The sequence below is a fragment of the Gastrolobium bilobum genome, unplaced genomic scaffold (assembly GCF_033153095.1).
Source record: "Gastrolobium bilobum isolate Gb01-03AN ecotype WA unplaced genomic scaffold, APGP_CSIRO_Gbil_v1 utg28160, whole genome shotgun sequence".
In the NCBI taxonomy this organism is placed as follows: domain Eukaryota; kingdom Viridiplantae; phylum Streptophyta; class Magnoliopsida; order Fabales; family Fabaceae; genus Gastrolobium; species Gastrolobium bilobum.
This window is the reverse complement of record NW_026900111.1, coordinates 58949-81965: the sequence shown is the minus strand read 5'-3', so window position 1 is coordinate 81965 and position 23017 is coordinate 58949. Positions and strand designations below refer to the sequence as shown.

General features: G+C 36.4%; 1 protein-coding gene and 1 non-coding gene across 2 annotated transcripts; one reads left to right on the top strand and one right to left on the bottom strand.

Moving 5' to 3' along the window:
• Window positions 1-7142: 7142 nt before the first annotated feature.
• On the top strand, window positions 7143-21254 carry LOC133295357 (disease resistance protein Roq1-like). Its single transcript, XM_061494186.1, has 7 exons — window positions 7143-7777; window positions 7887-8991; window positions 9282-9566; window positions 9669-10217; window positions 20539-20671; window positions 20801-20922; window positions 21024-21254. The coding sequence occupies exons 1-7, from the start codon at window positions 7278-7280 to the stop codon at window positions 21252-21254; spliced, it is 2925 nt and encodes a 974-aa protein (XP_061350170.1). The 5' UTR covers window positions 7143-7277.
• LOC133295360 (small nucleolar RNA R71) lies at window positions 12152-12258 on the bottom strand. Its single transcript, XR_009749322.1, has one exon. It is a non-coding gene; the product is annotated as a small nucleolar RNA R71 (small nucleolar RNA).
• Window positions 21255-23017: the final 1763 nt, after the last annotated feature.

The window sequence follows — 23017 nt, the reverse complement described above, 5'->3', positions numbered from 1 at the left end:
ATAGCTTTTAGCTTTTCTTTAAGCTCTTTTATTAGCTTTAACTTATAAATAGCTTCTAGCTAAAAGAGAGAGGACCCAAACAGGCTCTTAAGCTAAAAGCTACTTATAAGCTAAAGCTAGAAAAAGAGCTTAAAAAAAGCTAAAAACTATTTGGTAATTGTATAAAAATTTTAGCTTAAAAATTGCCTTAAAACACACATTTCAAGAAAAGCTTCTCTCTCTATTTCTATGACTCTTCAATTCCAAAAAGCACACAATTCAAGAAAAGCTTATAAGAGCTTAAAAAAAAGCTCATGTAGGAGTTTTTCACTTTTGACTTTTTTTTCATTATATAAAAAAAGCTTTCTATTATAAATTTTTTTCTCAAAACCTGTTTGGTCTAGCTTCTGCTTATAAGGAGAAGAAAAACTAAAAATAAGAGTATCTAAACAGGCACAGAGTGTAAGGAATTGCGTACTGACAGAAAATGAAATTAATAATTCCATAAAATAGGAAATTTGAGGAGGTATTTAAAACTTAGAGTAAATACCTTTTTTGGTCCTCAGAAAATTTCACGAGGCCCGGTTTAGTCCCTAGAAAATAAAAAGGCCCATTGTGGTCCCTCAAAAATTCAAAAGGACCCATTTAGTTGAAATCATGGACCCTCACAAATTCAAAAAAGAGCCATATTAGTCCTCACAAGGACTAAAATGGGTCCAATTTAAATTTTTTAGGGACCACGATAAGCCTTTTTATTTGCTAGGGACTAAAACGAGCCTCGTGAAATTTTCTGAGGACCAAAAAGGGTATTTACTCTAAAACTTATTAATGAAAAAAATTACTTCAAGGAGATCAAAAGATGGTTGAGCTTTCGATCTCCCTCTAGAAAGCACTGATACATAGTTTTTTTTGAAAAAAAAGCGTGTTGGACATGTGTCGAACACCGACACGCTCCGATACGTTCCAACACACATCTGACATGCGATCAACATTTTAGGACATCGGCCAACGCTCCGACACGTTTCAAATGCGGTCAGCGTTCCGATACCTTTTTTTTAGGTGTAAGTTTTATTTTATTAACTAAACATGAAAAAATAATTTATAAATTAATTTTTACTGTTATAGAATTTGACATGAAAAATTAACAAAGTAAAAAAAATTATTTTTGCTTTATATTGATGTTATTGAATTTGAATATTTGATTAATTATATGATTTATTATTGGTTGTTATATGCATTAAATATAAATTATATTATATATATTAAAAATATTATTTAATATCAAAACATTTTAAAATATGACATTTTTTTTTTTTTTGATAACAAAATATGACATTTTTTAGAATTAACGTATCGACGTATCGTATCATATCCCATATCATATATCAATGTTGGTGCAATATAGGTCTCCCTTTAGTCTTATGTTTTTAAAATGTGTGACCCAACTCGTAATTTTTATTAATATTCCATTGTGACAAGAAACAAAATGTTCCTTCTATTTTTAAAAGGCTTTATTACTCATGGATAAAAAAAAGAAGGCTTTATTACTCTATTATTACTCTTATGTTGCTAGACTCTCCTGCAATAATTAATTCAAATATTTTAAAGGTTTTTTTTTTTTTTTTCAGTCACATAGTTAAGTTATCTACATTAAGTCCAAAATAATGTCAGTTTGGGGCAGAAATTAAAGTATTTTTGTAAATATAATTTATTTCAAGATTATAATAGTCTTTCTTATTATAATTTTTTAATTTTTCAACTCAAAATGACGTCGTTTTGATAGTGAATGTAGGTAACTTGTGTACATTCACTGTAGAAATATTAAAGTCATATTTTAATCAAATAAAGGAGGGAAATATTACTGTCATTTTACATGAGTGTAATTTTCTCATATAAAGAAATTAGGTGGGGCCATTATTAAAGAGTAAAAAAAAGTGGAGGTGAGATTTTTGAGGTGAAATAATATTAAATAACTATCTCATGTAAAATGAGAATAATATTTTCCATAAAGAAGGAGAGAGAAACCCAAGATAAAATATTAAAATATTAAATTTAATTGTTGCAAGACATATTTTCTCTTCTTGCAAGAGTAATAAAGCCCATTTTTAAGGGGTTTTATTTTCTCATGTTGTTGGAAATAACTATTTTCTATTATAGACACATGATGTGGTGAGTCCCACCATCCATTAAAAAAAGAAAAAAAAATGGTTGTATAATTTCAATGTGAAAGAGCATGAGTTATGTAAGAACCTGCACCGTTAAATTAGGAATTTAAATAATTTAATATATTGAGTTTAAGAAATAATTCCATAATTGACTTTGGATAAATATAGAAAGATTAATTGAGAAGGACAAATAATGCTTAAATCGCTGTTTTGATTAAAAGTACAGATACCGATTTCGCTTCACGGTATAAGTGCATACCGATGAAGTATCCCGAAAAATTATAATAAGTATATGAATATTCCTAGAATAATATCTAGGCTAAGAGTACCAAGTTTGGAGTCATAATAATGAGTTTTGATGTCAGAACTAATACCGACGGCATATAAAATGCGTACCGGCAAAGTGCTGTGAAAATTATAATAAAAATATGAAAAATCCTAGAAAAATGGCTAGGTTCAGAATATGAAGTTTGAGATTAAAATGATTAGTGGAGCTATTATAACTAATACCGATGGATTAACTTAATGCGCATATAAATAGCAATAGGCACAATAACCTAGGTCGGTTTCCCTTCTATGTGGATTTTCTAGTGCTCTTGGCTGCTGCCACCTTCCTCCACTACCTCATTTCCTTCCTCTCCATAGAAATCCCTCAAGGCACCACATTTACTATGGATTATTTATCTCTAACCTTGTAGACACTTGAGAGCAACATTGGTGTGAGAGAAAAAATCAGTTCTTGAGAGTGTGAGTTGTTGTGTGCTCTAAGTTGGGGGCTGTCGACTTTGGTTGGTTGTTGTGGGAGCCATTTACATGTCATTTAAGGCTTCAAGAAGCCATCTTTTGGTATAAAGAGCCAAGCTTGAGGATCATTTTTGTGGCCTCACATTTGCTGCTCTGTGGAGTGAGATAGAAATCACCAAGTCACTTCCTTTTTCTGTTTTCACAAGCCTTAAGGTAAACCATGATCACTTCCCTTGAAATTTCATGATTTTAGCTTGTTTGAGTCATTAAAAAGGAGAACTTTGATTATTCAAGTTAATGGTTGATAATCTATGCCTAATAAGTGGTAAGGAACTTCTGTTTGTGGAGACACTAGACTCAAAATCGTTGGAGGACCCTTAAAATGGAGTTTATGCAGAAACTGCACGAGTTTCTGCATTTTGTTTGAAAAGTATTCGAATACTTTTCGTGGAGTATTCGAATACTTGATTGTGGTATTCGAATACTCATCAAGAAGTATTGGGATATTTTCTGGGAATGGAAGTATTCGGATACCTTAGTAAAAGTATTGGGATACTTGTGGTATTCGAATCTAATCGGGAGTATTCAGATACTTTGTGGTATTCGGATACTGTAGTAAAAGTATTCAGATACTTTGTGGTATTCGAATACCTTAGTGAAAGTATTGGGATACTTTCTGAAAACATGAAGTATTCGAATACTTATCGAGGAGTATTCGATTACTTCTGGCAGTTTGAGCCTTAAATTACTTAAAACAAATTGGGAAGTCTTAAATACTATGTAGGACCTTAATGAAACTTTGTGCTATGAATATTAATGATATTTCTGGTATGAACAGACCATGACCTTGTTGTTTGGTGACCCGGGGTTTTTAGCTTGTGATTGCTAGCTTGACAGGTAAGCTTTCGTGTCCTCGGATTGATCTGTTGCTTGTTCCACCGACCTCCATGGGAGGGTGGTTTATATGCATGATATGCTTTTATGAAAATGAGATATGCATCGATATATGCCTGAGATATGTTGATATACCTGTTGATGTAATGTATGAATGTGATGTTAGTACTTGTATGATCAGGCAACAACCCTGGTGTGCAAGGCATGAGGCAACATCCCTCATGTTAGGTAGGTAGCAGACGTGCATAAACCCTATCATGTTCCCTGGCCAGTTGAACCGCACTTGCATACATCACATGAGATATGAGTCGTAGTACATGACTTGCTGAGCATTCATTTATATATGGATATGTTGCCATGATTATACTGCTTTAACATGAACATACATCGTACTTAGCTTTTGAACTTATATTTATATAGTTGTAAGTGAGCTTGGTACAAAAGAGTCCTGGAGGGCCCTTTGTCTTACTGAGATTTCTTTTTAGAGATCTCACCCCATGTGGGGCACATTTTTAGGTACAGGCTATGAAGCACCGACACTTTAAAAATCCTGACGTGTCGTGTCCGACACTTTTCGACACTCACCGACACTCCGACACTTCCCGACACTCCAAAAGGTTCAAAGGTTACGTTGCATTGCATTTTGAGTTCCAACTATTAGATTCGTTAGATTTACGATTATGATTTTATTGAGTTTAATATAAACATTTGGGATATATTATGTTTCTTTGCAAAATTGATGGGTATTATAAGTTTAGCTTTATTTTTTTGTTAAATTATTGAATACTAAATATAATATACACTTACATAAATTAAAAATATTATATAATATCAAAACGTGTCCTAACGTGTCAAAATTTAACATTTTTTAGAATTAACGTATCGGAGTGTCCTATCGTGTCGTATCTCGTGTCCTGTGTCGGTGTCGGTGCAACATAGGGTACAGGTACCTCTGGGGTTGAGACCTCTAGTGGCAGGAGGCCAGAGTTGAGCTGATTATGCTTTGCTATTAGCGTATTGTGAGTTGAATTGAGACATTGTTTGACTATGTTGCCTTATTTGGTGAGCATAAGGGTTGTCCATTCCACATTGGTATCAGTTATGTTTGTTTTATATTTGAGCTGTAATTTTGTATCAGGATATTGTCCGGTCTACGTGTTGTAGTTCCGTGACTAGATACACAAATATTTATGTCATGAGATTATTCAGTGTACTATTTGTTGCAATTTACATAGAGGCTATATTTTGAAAAGAAATTAAATAAATCCACTTGGTTAATAATGAATGATTCATAATTGGAAAGAAAAAGTTAGCTTCCGCATTTAATTAACTGCGCTATTACCATATGTATGTCTAATACATCGGGTGCACACGAGGTGTTACAAGTTATATCATGTAAAAATGAGATATAATGATTTCCCCATTTTTAAATAGAAAAATTGTATCTTCATAACTTAATCCGTGGCATGTCTATGCAAGGAATAAGAGGAAGAACTATTAAATGCATGTTCTTAACTTGTGTTAAGCAAAGAAACTACTTGAATATTGTCCAAGGTTTCCGTTTCTCAACAGAATTCCCTTCTGCCAGTTTTACGGCTTGGCCAAGTACAGGAAAAACAGATATCAAATTAACATCTAGTTAAGCATACTACAACAAACACATTTGCAATTAAAATGAGTTTAAAAACATAAGAAAGGTAGGGGAAACCTTCAACCCAACCCACAAGCAGTTTAGCTCCAATCCATTTCGGGTTGATCATCAAAACAGTAAAATGAAATTTAAAAACTACAGATCCAAAAATAAAAAATCCAATACCAACTACCATCCAGATTCACCAATCCTTATAAGAGGGGGAAATTAAATGAAGATATCATATATTGGTAGATATGAGTTTCACAGAACAATAAATGCAATAAGAACAAAATTTGAGTTTACTGGAAATGCATGTGGGACAGTGCGGTGAATGACTTTCATTGCTTCTGCCTCCGGCAATGAAGTCATTGAACAATAATGTGATTTGGGATTCAAATTCAATGGCATCAATGTGGATAAGTAGCATCCCACCAGTGTCCAAGGCGCAAATAAGCATGTGGGCTCGTTTGGTGTACAAGATAAAATAAGGGTAGGATATGATATGTGACTGATAAGGATAGGATATGATATGTGTTTGATGAGCACATGATTAGCAATCTGATAAGATTATGTAAAAGGAGAAAGGAGAAAGAAAAAATAATGCAATAAATACAAATATATTGGGTAGCGTGGGAATATATTGGATAGCGTGGGGATATATTGGATATCTAATATTGATATCATATCCTATTGAATCCTAACCCAGCTCCTCTCATAGGATAAGAAATCATGTATTGGATAGGATAAAATGAGACAATAGGATAAGCTAATCATATCCTATTGACCCACCAAACAAGAGATAAAAGTAAGATATGATAAGTTATCATATCATATCTTCTTTATCAGGTGCTCCAAACAGGCCCTAAAAAAATAGTTCGCAAGGGAGGCGACACCTACATTGGAGGCAATGACTTTAACAAAAGGCATACTTACGATTCGTGGAAGCAAAATATCCCATGTCAGAGCTTTGATGCCTAGTGAAAATATGGGAAATTTGAATATTATTTTTCTAAATATATCTATGCCAATCAAAACAATCCTAGTAATTACAAATCAAACAATTTTCTAATTTCAGGAAACCAAATCGAATCAAATATTTTCAAAATAAATTAAACCCAAACAATACAATATTTACAACAGAGTTTATTAAATCAGTGTAAAAGGAATGTAGAATGCAAGCAATATCATTTGAGATCACAGTTGATTAATATTTGCCTTTATGTTCAAATGAGATCTCCCTAACTGCAATAACCCGTCACCATTTGTCTCATTCAATCTGTCAAAAAATAGGGAGAGTTTAGACCAGTTTGCAAAAACCAACTCAACACATTCTTGATTCTCCTGCACTCGTCTGATTTAGTCCATCCAAATAAAAGATTACTAAGAAAGGACACTATTGTTAATATGAACACTATGAACTTGAAATTAAATAAATCAAAGGAGGAGAATTACTTATTATAACATGTTTGAAAAGTCTACGGTAGACCAATATCAATGTGGGACACACCCATAAATCAATACCATCACGGGAAGTCATTTGAGTGGTTCAGATATTAGTACAAGTTTATAATATCTCATATTCTTATCCTTAAAAAATAATAAAAAATAAAAAAGTTAAATAAAGCAAAATCTGTGAAGGCAAACAAGTCAACTCCGCGTTCTGTTTTGTTTACAAAATACACTGTTTTCACACTTCTGTATTTGTGAGTTGTTGATTTTGAGCTAAAGAAATATCGAAGTAGGCAAAGAAGTGAACTCCGCGTGCTGTTTTGTTTACAAAAGATCAACTTTTGTTTCTTTATTCAATTTACTTTACCAAACTGTGTTTCCAAACTTCTCTAGTTTGAGAATCGTGAGCAATCATGGCAAGGCAAGAATCATTGTTGCCCTCTTCTTCCTTTAGCTTTGGATGGAAATATGATGTGTTTCTGAGCTTCAGAGGAGAAGATACTCGTCACGGTTTCACTGGCTATCTCTACAAAGCTCTTCATGACAGGGGAATTCATACCTTCATTGATGATGAAGAGCTTCAAAGAGGAGATCAAATCACACCATCACTTGAAAATGCAATTGAAGAATCCAGGATTGCCATCACTGTGTTCTCTAAGAACTATGCTTCTTCTTCCTTTTGCTTAGATGAACTTGCCCATATCATTCACTGCATCAAGGAAAAGGGTCGGATGGTTTTGCCAATTTTTTACGATGTTGACCCTTCTCACGTGCGACATCAGAGAGGTAGCTATGAAGAAGCAATGGCTTCTCATGATAAGAGGTTTAAGGATGACATGGAGAAGGTGCGAAAATGGAGGATGGCTCTGTGTCAAGCAGCTAATTTGTCTGGCTTTCATTTCAAACAACAAGGGTACTGTTTTATCTTTGTACGTTTTGTTTCTTTAATTTTCATTTGTCTTATGATTTGGTTTACTGTTAATATGAATCATTTAGTATGATGTCACTCAATAATTGGGCAGGAAAGAGTACGAATATGAGTTTATTGAGAAGATTGTTAAAGTGGTCTCCAACAAGATTAATCACTCTCCTTTATATGTTGCTGATTATCCAGTTGGATTGGAGTCTAAAGTGCTAGAAATAATCTCACTTCTCAATGTGGGATCTGATGGAGTCAACATGTTAGGGATCCATGGAATTGGGGGAATAGGGAAGACAACAGTTGCTCGAGCAGTTTATAATGTGATTGCTGATTCATTTGAAGCTTTGTGTTTTCTTGATAATGTTAGAGAAAATTCAGTTAAACATGGATTAGAACATCTCCAAGAAACACTTCTTTCTGATTTAGTCGGAGAGAAGGACATTAAGTTAGCAAGTGTCAATAAAGGAATTCCAATAATAAAGCATAGGCTCCAGCGGAGGAAGGTTCTTTTAATTCTTGATGATGTTGATAAACGAGAGCAATTGCAGGCAATTGTTGGAAGGCCTGATTGGTTTGGTTCTGGTAGCAGAATCATCATTACAACTCGGGACAAGCATTTGCTGAAAAGTCATAGGATTGAGAGAACATATGAGCTAGATGGGTTGAATAACAAAGAAGCTCTTGAATTGCTTGGTTGGAATGCTTTTAGAACTGACAAAATTGATCCCGATTATGTGGACATTTTAAACCGTGCAGTAACTTATGCTTCTCGACTTCCATTGGCTTTGGAGGTAATAGGTTCCAACTTGTTTGGAAAAAGGATAGAAGAATGGGAATCTGCATTAGATCAGTATGAGAGAATTCCTAATAAAAAGATCCAAAAGATACTTGAAGTAAGTTTTCATTCTTTGGAGGAATATGAGCAGAAAGTATTTCTTGATATTGCTTGTTGCTTCAAAGGAAATGATTTAGCATATGTCAAACAATTACTTTATGCTCATCATGATTTTCGCCCAGAATATGGTATTGGAGTGTTGATTGACAAATCTCTTGTAAAGATTGATGTGTGGGGTTGTGTAACATTGCATGACCTGATAGAGGACATGGGTAAAGAAATTGTCAGACAAGAAGCACCGGAAGAGCCAGGCAAACGTAGTAGATTATGGTCCCTCAATGATATAGTTCAAGTTTTAGAAGATAATAAGGTAAGAATGATATGGATGGTTTAGTTTTCCAAATTTTACATTTAGTTATCTCTTTTGATTATTATGTACTTGACACCTAGGTCACTATATTTATACCTCTTTACAATCTTTTGTTGATAGTTTTATTTCACTGTATGTTGTTTTCGTTCTATGATACTTAATATTCTCTAAAATTTTACCTTTTTTGTTTTCCTCTTATTTCTTTTATTGATTGTGTTATTTCACTGTCCGTTCTTCTCCATACATATATATGCATGTATTACGATTGACGTGTGCTTTTGTCTTGAAAGGGAACTAGTAGTATTCAAATCATAATGCTGGATTTCCTCAAATTTGAAGAAGCGGTTAAATGGGATGGAAACGCCTTTAAGGAGATGAGAAACCTCAAAACACTTATTATTGGAAAAGGTTGTTTTTCGGAAGGTCCCAAACATCTTCCAAATAGTTTGAAAGTATTGGAATGGTGGAGATATCCCTCACCATCTTTACCATCTAATTTTCATCCAAAAAATCTTGTGATACTGAAGTTACCCCAAAGTCGCTCTATTTCAATTGATTTGCTCATGTCAAATAAGGTAAATATAATAAGTTCTTTTCCTTGGTCTTTTATATCTATATATTCATTCTATTATAATTCATTTGATTCTTTTTTTTTCTTTTTTCTTTTTTTGTGGCAGGAGTTTATGAATATGACAGTTCTGAATTTTGATTACTGTCAATGTATTACTGAGATACCTGATGTGGCTGGTGTCCCAAATTTAGAAGAATTATCATTTGAATATTGTGATAATTTAATTGAAATTCACAAATCAGTTGGATTCCTGAATAAACTTAAAATCTTGAAAGCCAATGGTTGCAAGAAGTTTAGGAGTTTTCCACCCATCAAGTTGCCCTCTCTTGATAAACTCGAGCTTTCACACTGTCACAGTCTTGAGAATTTTCCAGAAATATTAGGAGAGATGGAAAAAATAAAATTTCTTCAAATCAGTGACACTCCCATAAAAGAACTTCCATCTTCAATTCAAAACCTCACTCGTCTTCGACTAATGGCCCTGAGTTATTGTCGAGGAGTTGTTCAGTTACCAAGGAGCATTTCAAAGTTGCGAGAACTTGATGATTTGACCTTTTGGGAATGCGAGGGATTGCTTTTATCTAAACAGAATGAAGGTGATGCACAAGTGAGCTCATTGGTGTTTGAGAAGAACACTACAACAAAAATGTCATTTAGCCACATTTAAAAATATGGCAAACATTGATAAAAAAAATGTGGCTAATTAACCTTACCACATTTTAATTAAATGTGATTAATATATAATTTTTTTAATTAAAAATATTTCAAATTTAATAAAACTATAGCAATAAAGAAAATAATATTAAATATATTTAATAGCTCATGCAAAATAGTGTTGATGATGTTTCCCGTGGTAGAATCACCACACCTTATCCACTCTCTACATGAAATTGCAAATACACATCCTTGAAAGCTGAATGTCTCACCACCATGAAGTCCAGCATGTCCATATATGACATGTTATCTAAAAGTTTGTACATATCTTATGACACCTAATATATTCAAAACCAAGTCAACAAGGTGTCGTACAAGTGGCTAAGGAGTCGGTCCATATCCCAAAAGGGCATGGGTTCGACTCCCTCTAGCCGCTTTAAAGGCCCTTGTTGATGAGTAAACTGTAAAGCGGGTTTAGTTTGCCGCTGTCCCTGGCGTAAATCCTCATAGAGGTTGAACAGGTCTGCCCTGGCCCTGGCGGGTTACATACCGGTGTCTTCCCTGCCAGAACGTTTCTTTACTAAAAATATTATATATATATATATATATATATATATATTCAGAACCAAACTGAGAGCGCCAATGTCTACATGACATAAGTATTGCATGTATTCTGGGTTCCGTCAACTGTTTTGTACCAATTAAAATAGATGGGAATGCAGGTGCTTTTGTATGTGGCTCTGGTTTGCTCAATTTTGTTTCAGTTTATATTGTTAAGTTTATTAGTCTATTTTGTCACACTTGCAATGTGAAGCTTTCACGTCCAACTTACAATAAAACTTAGAGATTTATGAATATTATGTTACATGATGAAGCTTACATCATTCTACACTCACAATGCAAGTGGCCCCCACCATTTTCTTATTTTTTGTTTTTTGATAAAAACTTGTGGGGCCCACTTGCATTATAAGTGTAAAATGATGTAAGCTTCATCATGTAACATAATATTCATAAATCTCTAAAACTTATATGCTTTCACATCTTGCATTTTATTTTTATACAAAAAATAAAAATAGTCAAATGTAAAAGCTAAGGAGCAACAAAAGCATGCCTTGATATTTAAGAGCTAAAAGAAAGAAAATATGAAAAATCAAATGAAAATATAAAATTTTTTATATTTATTTATTTTATTTATTTTTTTAAATTTTAAATTTTAAATTTTTTTATTTTATTTTATTTTTTATTTTTTATTTTTTATTATAATTTTTTAATTTTTTGATTATTATTTTTTTTAAAATTTTTTAATTTTAATTTTTTTTTCTGCATTTTCTACATTATATATTTTTGTTTAAATTTTATGTTTTCTGTTTTATGCATTTTCTATTTTTCTGCATAATCTTTTACTCTTAGTTTATACGAGGTACTATTAACTCACGATCCTTGCAGTTTGATCCTGAGAGAGAAAAGACAGCCGGAAAACTAAGAAAAAGCGCAAAAGAAGCAAAAACATCAAGCTCGACGGAACCAAAAGAAGAAACTATGGCTGACAACAACGCGATTCAGAATCCTCCCAGAACTTTGGGAGATTACATGACTCCAACCGAAGTTCCTCAGACTTCAAGTATTGTTAGACCAACAGTGGATGCTAACAACTTCGAGCTTAAGCCAGCGCTGCTACAATTGATTCAAAAAGAGCAGTTTGCTGGAGGAAGCACAAAAGACCCCTACAGTCATCTTGATGATTTCCTACTTTACTGTGATACATTAAAGATGAATAGAGTTTCTCGTGATGCCATCTTGCTCAGACTCTTCCCATGTTCACTTAAAGAAGACGCAAGAGCTTGGCTGCAGTCACTACCTGAAGGAAGCATCACCAGTTAGGACGACCTGACAAGGAAGTTCTTGGCCAGATTTTTCTCGGCTTCAAAGATAGCAAGACTCAAAGTTGAGATCACTACTTTTGAACAAAAAAGAAGTGAAACCTTGTACGAGGCATGGGAAATATTTAAAGGACTACTCCGGCAGTGTCCCCAACATGGCATTGAAGCTTGGAAGAAAGGGAGAATCTTCTTCCAAGGAATGACGCCAAGTACAAGAACATTGGTGAATGCTGCAGCAGGGGGATCATTGAAAACAAAAACTCCAGAGAAAGCGCTAGAATTGCTGGAATCTTTAGCTTCTCAAGAGTTTGACAATGCCCCAATCTCACGCAGGAGAGCAGGGATCATGAAGCTTGACGACTATGATGCAATAGTGGTCCAAAATGAACAAATACTACAAATTAATTAGAAACAACAAGCACAAATAGATGCTCTTATAAAGAAATTTTTTAATTCTCAAGTTTCTTCTGTTAATAATTTTCAAATTACTTGTGGTATTTGTGCAGGAACTCATGCGACTGAAGATTGCGATTACATGAGGTCACCTGAGAATGCTGAAGTCAACGAAATCTGGTACGATCAAAAGAACCAGAATAATTCGGGGAGGAACCAATATGGAAACAACTATAATCAAGGGTGGGAAAATCAAAATCAACACCCAGGATTAAGTTACAAATCAAATCATCAGCTGAATCCTCCTTTACCAATGCAACAACAACCCCCACCACAAGGTAACACTTCAGAATGGGAGAAAGCCTTTGCACAGCTGTCCAAAACTACCTCGGACTATATTCAGAATGCAAACGCCTTCAAAGATGAAACAAGAGCTTCTCTCCGAAACCTGGAATCGCAAGTTAGCCAGCTGTCAAGACAGTTAACTGAAAGAACTCAGGGCACCTTTACGAGTAACACAGACACTAACCAAAATGCACAATGTAAGTCCATTGTTACCAGAAGTGGAATCGTGATCCAACCTGTGGAAAAGTCTCCAGTGGAGAAGAAGAAAGAAGTTGAACCTGCAGCTGAAAATGAGAAAGAGGAAGATGCGGGAGAAGACGAAAAGAGCAGTCCATAAAAGAAGTTGTTCAAATCGGAGAAAAAGAAAGCTCTGGACAAGCAACCAAAGCCGACGGATCCGTCTCCCTATGCACGAGTTCCATACCCTCAGAGGTTGAAACAAGAAGTCCAGAAACAAAAATACACAAAATTTCTGGATATCTTCAAGAAGTTGCAAGTGAGCATTCCTTTCGTAGAAGCCCTGGAAAGCATGCCGAACTATGCACAATTCATGAAAGATCTTCTGTCAAAGAAGCACAAGTTGAAGGAGTGCGAAATAATGACCTTAACTGAAGAATGCAGTGCGATCATCCAGAAGAAACTTCCTCCCAAGATAAAAGATCCCGGTAGCTTCAGCATTTCTATAGCCATAGCAAATATCGAAGTAGGAAAGGCATTATGTGATTTGGGAGCAAGTATAAATTTGATGCCACTTTCCATGTGCAAGGCTCTCGGAATCAGAGAGCTAAAACCAACTACGGTTTCTCTCTAGTTAGCTGACAGATCGATCAGACGACCTGATGGGGTTATAGAGGATGTTTTAGTAGAAATTGACAAATTTATTTTTCCTACAAATGTTGTAATCCTGAATATGGAAGAAGATGCAGAGATTCCTCTACTACTCGGAAGGGAAACTGCTGCTGAGGAAGAATGAAGAGACAGTCACCATTGATGTCTTCGAGTCAATGAAGCATCTGTCTGATGGAGGAGACTGTTTCATGGTTGACATAATTCTAGAAGCAGTTGATGACACGATGAAAGAGGAGAGTTCCTCGCTTGAGTTAGAGAAAATCAACGAAGAAACCGAACTTGTTGATAAAGAAAAAGAACCAGTGGTGGAAGAGCTTGAGAAAAAGAAAGATGACATCCATCTTGGTGCACCAAAGGTGGAGCTTAAGGAGCTGCCTCTAAATCTGAAATATGCTTTCCTTGGTGAAAAAAACACTTATCCAGTCATCATCAACATTGAATTAACAATCGTGGAAGAAGAAAAGCTTCTCAAGGTGTTGAAGAAATACAAAGCGGCCATAGGATGGTCTTTCTCCGACTTAAAAGCTATAAATCCTTCCTTTTGTACTCATAAAATTCTAATGGAAGATAATGTTAAACCTGTTAGGCAACCACAAAGGAGACTCAATCCAACCATGAAAGAGGTTGTGAGGAAAAAGGTAGTTAAACTGTTAGATGCAGGAATGATCTATCTTATATTCGACAGTGCATGGGTAAGTCCAGTACAACCCAAGAAAAGTGGAGTCACTGTGGTAAGAAACGAGAACAATGAGCTGATTCCAACAAGGACAGTCACCGGGTGGAGGATGTGTGTTGATTACAAAAGACTAAATGTAGCCACTCGGAAGGACCACTTCCCCATTTCCTTCTTGGACCAGATGTTGGAAAGACTAGCTGGCCATGCATACTATTACTTCTTAGATGGGTACTCGGGCTACAATCAAATAGCAGTAGCTCCAGAAGATCAAGAGAAGACATCATTCACATGCCCCTACGGAGTCTTCGCTTACCGGAGGATGCCCTTCGGTCTATGCAACGCTCCGACAACTTTTCAAAGGTGTATGCTTTCTATCTTTTCTGATATGATTGAAAAATTAATTGAGATCTTCATGGATGACTTTTCTATTTTTGGCCCCTCTTTTGACTCTTGTTTAGAAAATTTGTCATGTGTTTTACAAAGATGTCAAGAGAGTAGCCTTGTTTTAAACTGGGAAAAATGTCACTTCATGGTAAAAGATGACATAGTTTTAGGACATAAAGTATCCAAAGATGGTATAGAAGTTGATAGAGCGAAAATATCTGTTATTGAGAAACTTCCCTCTCCCTCTAATGTTAAAGGTATTCGAAGTTTTCTCGGTCATGCAGGTTTTTACAGGCGCTTTATCAAGGACTTTTCCAAGATAGCAAAGCCACTATGCAAGTTGTTGGTCAATGATGAAGAATTCAACTTCACAGAAGAATGTTTGATTGCATTTAATATTTTAAAAGATAAACTGACCACTGTACCTATAATCATTGCACCCGATTTTTCTTTACCTTTTGAATTAATGTGTGATGCTAGTGATTATGCCATATGAGCTGTCTTAGGACAAAGAAAAGATAAGCTTTTGCATGTGATTTACTATGCTAGTAAAATTCTTAATGATACATAGTTAAATTATGCTACCACTGAAAAAGAATTACTAGCAGTTATCTATGCATTTGATAAATTTAGACCGTATTTGTTAGGGTCTAAAGTAATTGTTTACACTGATCATGCTGCTTTAAAGTATTTGTTGAATAAGCAGGATGCAAAGCCATAACTGCTCAGATGGATGTTGCTCCTTCAAGAGTTTGAAGTTGAGATCAGAGACAAGAAAGACGTGGAAAATCTAGTAGCTGATCACCTCTCCAGGATCCAAGAAAAAGATCTTCAAGATGGACCTGAATTGAAGATCAAAGAAGAGTTCCCTGATGAACAAATATTGGCTATCAATGTCATCTCGGATATGCAAAGTACACCTCCATGGTTCGCAAATTTTTCAAATTTCAAAGCAGCAGGGGAAATTCTAGTGGACTTTGCATGGCAACAAAGGAAGAAGTTTCTGCATGATGTCAAGAAATACCTATGGGATGAGCCCTTCCTTTTCTACAGATGTGCTGATGGAGTAATAAGGCGGTGCATTCCAGAAGAAGAGATGAAAGACATCTTGTGGCACTGCCATGTTTCAAGCTACGGAGGGCATTTTGCGGGATAAAGAACAGCCGCAAAGGTTTTGTTGAGTGGCTTACTGGCCAAGACTCTACAAGGATGCAAGGAAATTTGTAGAAGCATGTGATAGATGTCAGAGAACGGAGAATAACTCCAGAAGACATGAAATACCCATCAACTATATATTGGAGGTTGAAATCTTCGATGTGTGGGGAATAGACTTCATGGGATCTTTCCCCCCTTCTTATGGCAACAAATACATCCTTGTTGCGGTGGATTATGTATCTAAATGGGTAGAGGTTGTTGCTCTTCCTTTCTAATGATTCTCGGATAGTCATTGCCTTCCTCAAAAGAAATATCTTTGTCAGGTACGGGGTACCGAGAGCAATCATCAGTGACGGAGGAACTCACTTTGACAACAGACAAGTGGAGTATGTGTTGGCCAAGTGTGGAGAAAAAACACAAGATTGCCACACCCTACCATCCGCAAACAAGTGGACAAGTTGAAATATCCAACCGAGAGTTAAAGCGTATACTGGAGAAGACGGTTGGAAGTTCACGAAGAGACTGGTCCAAAAAGCTGGATGATGCACTGTGGGCATACCGAATTGCATTCAAAACTCCAATTGGTATGTCTCCTTTCCAATTACTGTTCGGGAAGGATTGTCATTTACCAGTGGAGCTAGAACACAAAGCACTGTGGGCAATCAAGTACCTCAATTTTGACTCCAAGACCGCAGCTGAAAAGAGACTTATTCAACTATATGAACTGGATAAGTTCAGGCTCTTGGCATACGAGAGCACGAGTCTTAACAAAGAGAAGACGAAGAAGTGGCACGACAAGAAGATCCTACCTCGACACTTCAAGGTGGGACAACAAGTATTACTCTTCAACTCTCGCCTCCTCCTCTTTCCTGGGAAATTAAAGTCCAGATGGTCAGGACCATTTATCGTGAAGAATATGAAGTCATATGGAGCAGTAGAGATCAGTCCGCTGGATTCTGACAAGAGCTTCACAGTCAATGGCCAACGTCTGAAATTATACATGGGAGGAGAAATCGACAGGGGAACAACCACGGTTGCCCTTGTAGATGTAAAGTGAGTCAGGTATGTCAGGCTCATGACGTTAAACAAGCGCTTCTGGAGAGGCAACCCTGGAATTTACTGTTTTTAAAATTTTTCTAGTTTGATTAAGTAAGAAAATACAAAAAAAATTAGATAGAGACTTAGGTGATCAAGTGATAGTTGAAAAAGAGGACCACCAGCCTTCCAGCCCGAGCCTTATATTGGATCCGAGGAGGATGATGCCTATGACGCTGCACTGAGAGGGACTAGCACGTATCCGGCTACTGAGGGCCAGGATGATGAGGATGAGGATGCTGTCATGACGCCCACCATTGTGCGAGATGCAGAGGACGAGGAGGAGCTTGATGAATGATAACTTTAGCTATATTCATTTTATTTCTGTTTTCTTTTCGATTATTTCTTTTTATTGTTATGGTATGAGATAACCCTGTGATGTAGTATGGTATTTCAACACTGATGACTGATAATTTTGATTGATGTTGTTTCAGAGGAATCCACTAGTTCTGAATTCTCAACGCGATTATTTTTTAGATTTAAATCAGTTGCTGGGGACAATAACATTTAAATCTGGGAAAGGGAAACACGTAGTTCATCAATGGGTATTGCTAAATGAACCAGAGAAACTGCATGAGTATAAACGGAACATCCGACTAGTACAGGGAACTATCTCAACCTTTTTCTTTTTCTTTAATGCAATTTGAATTTGATTTTTTTTAGAGTTTTAAAATAATAAAAACCCCAAGCCACTGTTTTGTGAAAATTCTGAAAATTTTACTCAGTGCTTTTAAATGGAAAAATGGCGGGAATTTTAATCAGTGATTGATTCAGAGCATGATGATGCACTCACGTAAATTTTCATAATAAGCATCAATGTAATGATTTTCATGATTTATTGAATAATCTCTTTAGTGATGAAATTTTTTGAGATGAGGAATAGGAAAATTATTGTGCATTCATGAGCCTATACAGAAAATTTTTATTAAGTGTGCATCCCACTGTATGAAAGACTCTAGAACTTGCTTTGTTTCTTGCTTGAATTGGTATGTGATATATTCTATGGATATGATTGAGACATGTTCTTTCTTTAAACTATATGGTCAAATAGCCAACAATTGCTGACATTCCTTAGTTAAACCCTTTTGAGCCTAGGTCTGTTTATTCTTTGAAAACCTATGAAGATGAATAAGCCACTTTCCATATAAATCCTCACCTTATTTGAGATTAACTTTCATATTTGAATTGAGGAACAGATGATAATTAATTGATTACATAAATTGTGATGTATGAGAGTATGGGGAAGAAAGGCAAAATCTAAGGAAGTAAGGTTGGTTAGAATGAAAAAGAAACAAACAAAGAAAAGGAAAATTACTCAGAAAGAGAAAAAAGAAAAGAAGTGAAAAGAAAGAAGAAAATTTGTTCTGAGAAAAGAGAACGACAAACAAGAGAAAAGTTCAAAAGAAAAAGAAGAAGAATAGACCAAAAAGAAGGAGAAAGTTGTTTACAAATTGATAAACGATTACATTTATTCCTCTTTGAATCTGGATTTTAATCTTGGAGCTCATTCTCTAAATTTTCCCTTCCTTCAATCAGGCCAAGTTATAACCCTAAACAAGACCTCTTGATCTGTGAGATATGTCACAATATCTGTGGAGAGCGAGAATATAAGCAAGCCTATGGTGGTGTTGATTCAGTGGGATACGAGTGAAAAACCAACCTTCTAAACAGTTGAGTATGAGTGAATTGAATTCCTAGTGAGGGAGTGTTTCAGGAAATTGTCCTTATTCGTGATCTTAAGAAATTTGTTGCAGCTTTTAACTGATGAATTATGAATCTTGTTGATTGATTTATCATTCCTTATAGTCTGAATGCTTTGTAATCATGTCTCTGGTTGAATCATTTCTGTCAAATTCCATGCAATTAAGAATCCTACTCCTTATTCCCTTAGTTTTATTCTGATTGATTGCTGAGGACAGCAATATTCAAATCTGGGAATGTTTGATAAACCCTTGGTTTACCATGTTTTTAGGCCAAATTACATAAAGATTATATTGTAGATTGCATGGATTTCAAGGTGTTATATGATAAAATAATAAAGATTTCAGAATTGAGCTAATGTTTTGATATCTTGCTTATTTTGAAGGTAAATCCACAAGATTTGGTGCTAAGAAGTTATAAAGGAATCATAACAAAGATTTGAAGCTCAATCTGTCAGCCCAATATGCAGGATCTTAAATAAAAACATAAACAAATCAAGATTTGATTGGAAATTGATAGAGATTCATGGGGAGATTTGACGAAGAATTAAAATATATGGCTTCAAAGGTTATAAATAGGGAGCGTGAGATCAATGGAATTAACTAATTCACCAATCCAGAAAATTACATAGAGACTTGAGAGAGGAATCCTGTTGCGGAGCGTTGGAGCACTGAGGAACCAAGTCAACATCACACCAATGGAGGTTTGGGGTTCTCTTTTCTTTATTATTGCTTTTGAATTCAGTATGCTAGGCTATACTTTTATGTAGTTAAGGGTAGATGGAACCCAATTGAATCGTATGTCTTGAATTAAATTGTTCCTGAATTCTTTTCTTTTTATAATTGAATAAATTTATCCGTCTTTAATGCTTTCTATGAGTTTGCTCCTTATAGATTGATTTAGGGGAATTGTATGACAATAGGGATGTTGGTGCATGAACCTGACTTGGTAAATTTATCATAATCCTTGTGATCTAGGGATAGACATAGGGTAATTGTGCAATCTTTAAATTCTTGATCTTAATGCATGTTTTCTTGGGGAATAATCGGGGAACCAGAGTTCTTTCAAAATCACATAGATTTAGGGTAACAATGAATTGAGTCCTAATTAACTTAGAAAGAATTTATTAGCATTATATTAAGAACGAATTCTTGACAATTTAATTCATTGCATATAGAGGAGATTGGGGGAAGTCGAAACCTTAACTACGCTTGTTTTGAAATTCTTAATCAATCATCTTTTCAATTGCTTTCTAATTTTGAATTTTAATTTGCATGTTATTAATTGTTTTTAATTTCACTTCTCTTCATCTCATTCTTTGTTGTCCAACTAAATTGTTGTTAGCGAACTAGTGCTTGAAAACCAATCATCGTGGGAACGATCTCGTACTCAGTACACTTTTATTACTTTTACGACCGGTGCACTTGCCGAAATCGCAACAATACACGAAGGTGAAGAAGCGCAAATGCAGAATAAAATGAGAATTTGAAGAAATTGTGAACTTGTTGTGTTCGAAGATTTGAAGACATTGAAGGATGAAGAAATGAAAGAAAAAGCTAAAACTAAACATTACAAAGTTTTATTTGGCCTTAAGGCTTACAAACGATGAAGTTAAAGCCTAGGGCTTTTTTATGGGGAAAGACATTTTTGTTTCTCTATTTTTTTAATTTTTTTTTGAAAATATTGTTTCTCTGATTTTGATACAAAATGATTGTGTTTTTAAGGGTAATTTTGCCACATTAGTCAACAGTGTAGCAAAATTTAAGGTACTTTCATATTTATACCATCATCTCAATAAATGTTGCTAAACCAATGTGGTTAAACCCCGCATTTACCTTTATGAATGCAATATATCAGACAAATTCATTCGAAATGATCTCCCTTTGTTTTGCAGTGTGCAAAGTTTATTCCTAAGCAATAGTAATCTCACAATTCTTCCTGCATACATCAAAAAATGTCTCTATTTGACAGAAATTCATTTATATTGGTGCGAGATTTTTTTGGGAATTGGAGGGATTCCACCCAAATTAGAAACATTCATTGTAGATAAGTGCACATCCTTGAGAGATTTAGACCTCACACTATTTCCTGAATGTTTGACGACACTTATTTTGGAAGCTTGCGAGAATCTTCAAGAAATTAGAGGGATTTCACCCAACATAAGAACTTTGCAAGCAACACAATGCTCGTCCTTGACATCCGAGTGTAGAAGCATGTTACTGAATGAGGTTCTTGTTTTCTTACGTATTTAATTTGATATTTCATATATTTCACGTTGACTCAAACTATACGATTGCTGCTAAATTTATGAATGAATTATGACTAACAGGAATTGCACAAGGAGTGTGGAGACAAAAAGTTTCTCTTGCCAGAAACAAGGATTCCAGAGTGGTTTGAGAACTGTACCAATGGACCCTCAATTTCTTTCTGGTTTTGTAACAAGGTCCCTGCGATATCTCTATGTTTTGCTATTCGACTTGTTTCAGATGGCCCAACTACTAGCGGCCCAATGGCTCAGGCCCAACTCCAGGCTCCAACCCACATCAGCCCTAAGGGCTGACGTAGATCCTCACATCCCCCTATGTTGCGACGCGTCCAAGGGGAAGCACCAACATGTCCCATCTTGGGACCTTAACCCCCAAAGGCGACCGTCACAGGCACCTTAAAGGGAAACTGCCCCTTTTGCCCAACACTGACATCGCCAGGCATAGAAGGCGCAGCGGTGCTACAACAGCAGCACTTGCCACGCCAAACACTGCCACCATGAGAGTGAATCCCAAGGAGGGTTGACTCCCTCCTCACCAACCCACACCATTTTCCCTATAAATAGCCCCCTAGGGCACACCATGAAGGGACCTTATGTATCGTTATTCTGCCCATTTACTTTGAGTCATATTATCACTTACTTATCCATTGTTGATTACTTGCTTATACTTGGCGCAATACTTCTTAGCTTGGTCAATACCTGTGCTAAGGGTATTATTCATATAGTGAGTCATCCCTGAAGGGAACATAGTGGGCTTATAGATCCCAACGGTACATTGGCGCCGTCTGTGGGAAACTATAAACTTCTATTCCCATTCTCCTACCAAAGATCCACAAGACGCATTTCACACCTTGATAGCTAAACATGGTTGTCATGACCAGAAGAGCGGAACAAGCTAGGGCCGTTACCCCTGATGGTCATGTGCAGACAACATATTCCAACTCCCTGCCATCTATGCATTCAGCCCCTACCGAGTGAGCCGCTGGCGAGGTTCTCCCTCCAGTACTACAATCTGTTGGCCCACATTTGCCAGCAACTGGCAACAGGATAGCACAGTTAAGTCATCGCGCGCCTATGCGAGAAATGCAAGGGAAAAACTTAGTTCCATACCAACCCCCACCACTGGGAGTTCATTTCGGAATTCCATTCCCCACCGCTGCTCCATCAGCCATCCCACTCGCCCATCGTCCACAACCAGCCCGAAGCCAGCCAGTAGCAATGTACAATGATCATCGAATCCCAATGATCGCCCCATATCCCCCAGGACCTTACACACACAACGTTGCTGCTCCCTTCCCTCAACCTTACCTTGCTGGTTTTCCTTTCCACGGTTACGCCATGCAACCTCATAACGTGGCCATCCCACAACCCCAAGGGTCTTGTCAAAATCCTGGTCAGCCACCATATGGCGTCCACCAGGCCTTGAACCACGCCCCAGCCCTCTCTTATTCAGTTGAAGCCCCGCATGTACCCCACCCACAACCGGACCAGCATGCACGGAACCCTAATGTAAGGATAACGCCTGCTAATACGTCAGGACGCAACAAACCTTTGACCGATAGCTTGCGGTTAACCCCCATACCCCTCGGTTTCAAAGGCCCATCCAACATCACCACGTATGTGGGTGACATTGATCCTTTTGAGTGGATCCAAAAGTTTGAGGCATCCATGAGCCTTCACGGAGAGACGAACCTCCTTATGTGCAGGACTTTCCCCACGCTTCTGGGAAGGAGAGCGCTGACATGGTACACCACTCTACCCACCGGTAGCATTGCATCCTGGGACGATTTGGCAAGCAAGTTTTAGTCCCACTTCGCAACCAGTCGCCCTGTGCCTAAATCCGTTCAATCCCTTGAAAAGATTTGCCAACAATCCGGTGAGTCCCTCAGATCCTTTTTAGACCACTTTGACAAAGAGGCTCTGCAAGTGCAGGGCTTAGACCCAAAGGTACAGGTGCATATACTCCTTTCAGGATTGCGACAGGGAGCGTTCGCTTACGAACTCGCCCGTCACGAAATTACTGACTTAGAAGAGGTCAGGAAAAAAGCCCAGGAGTT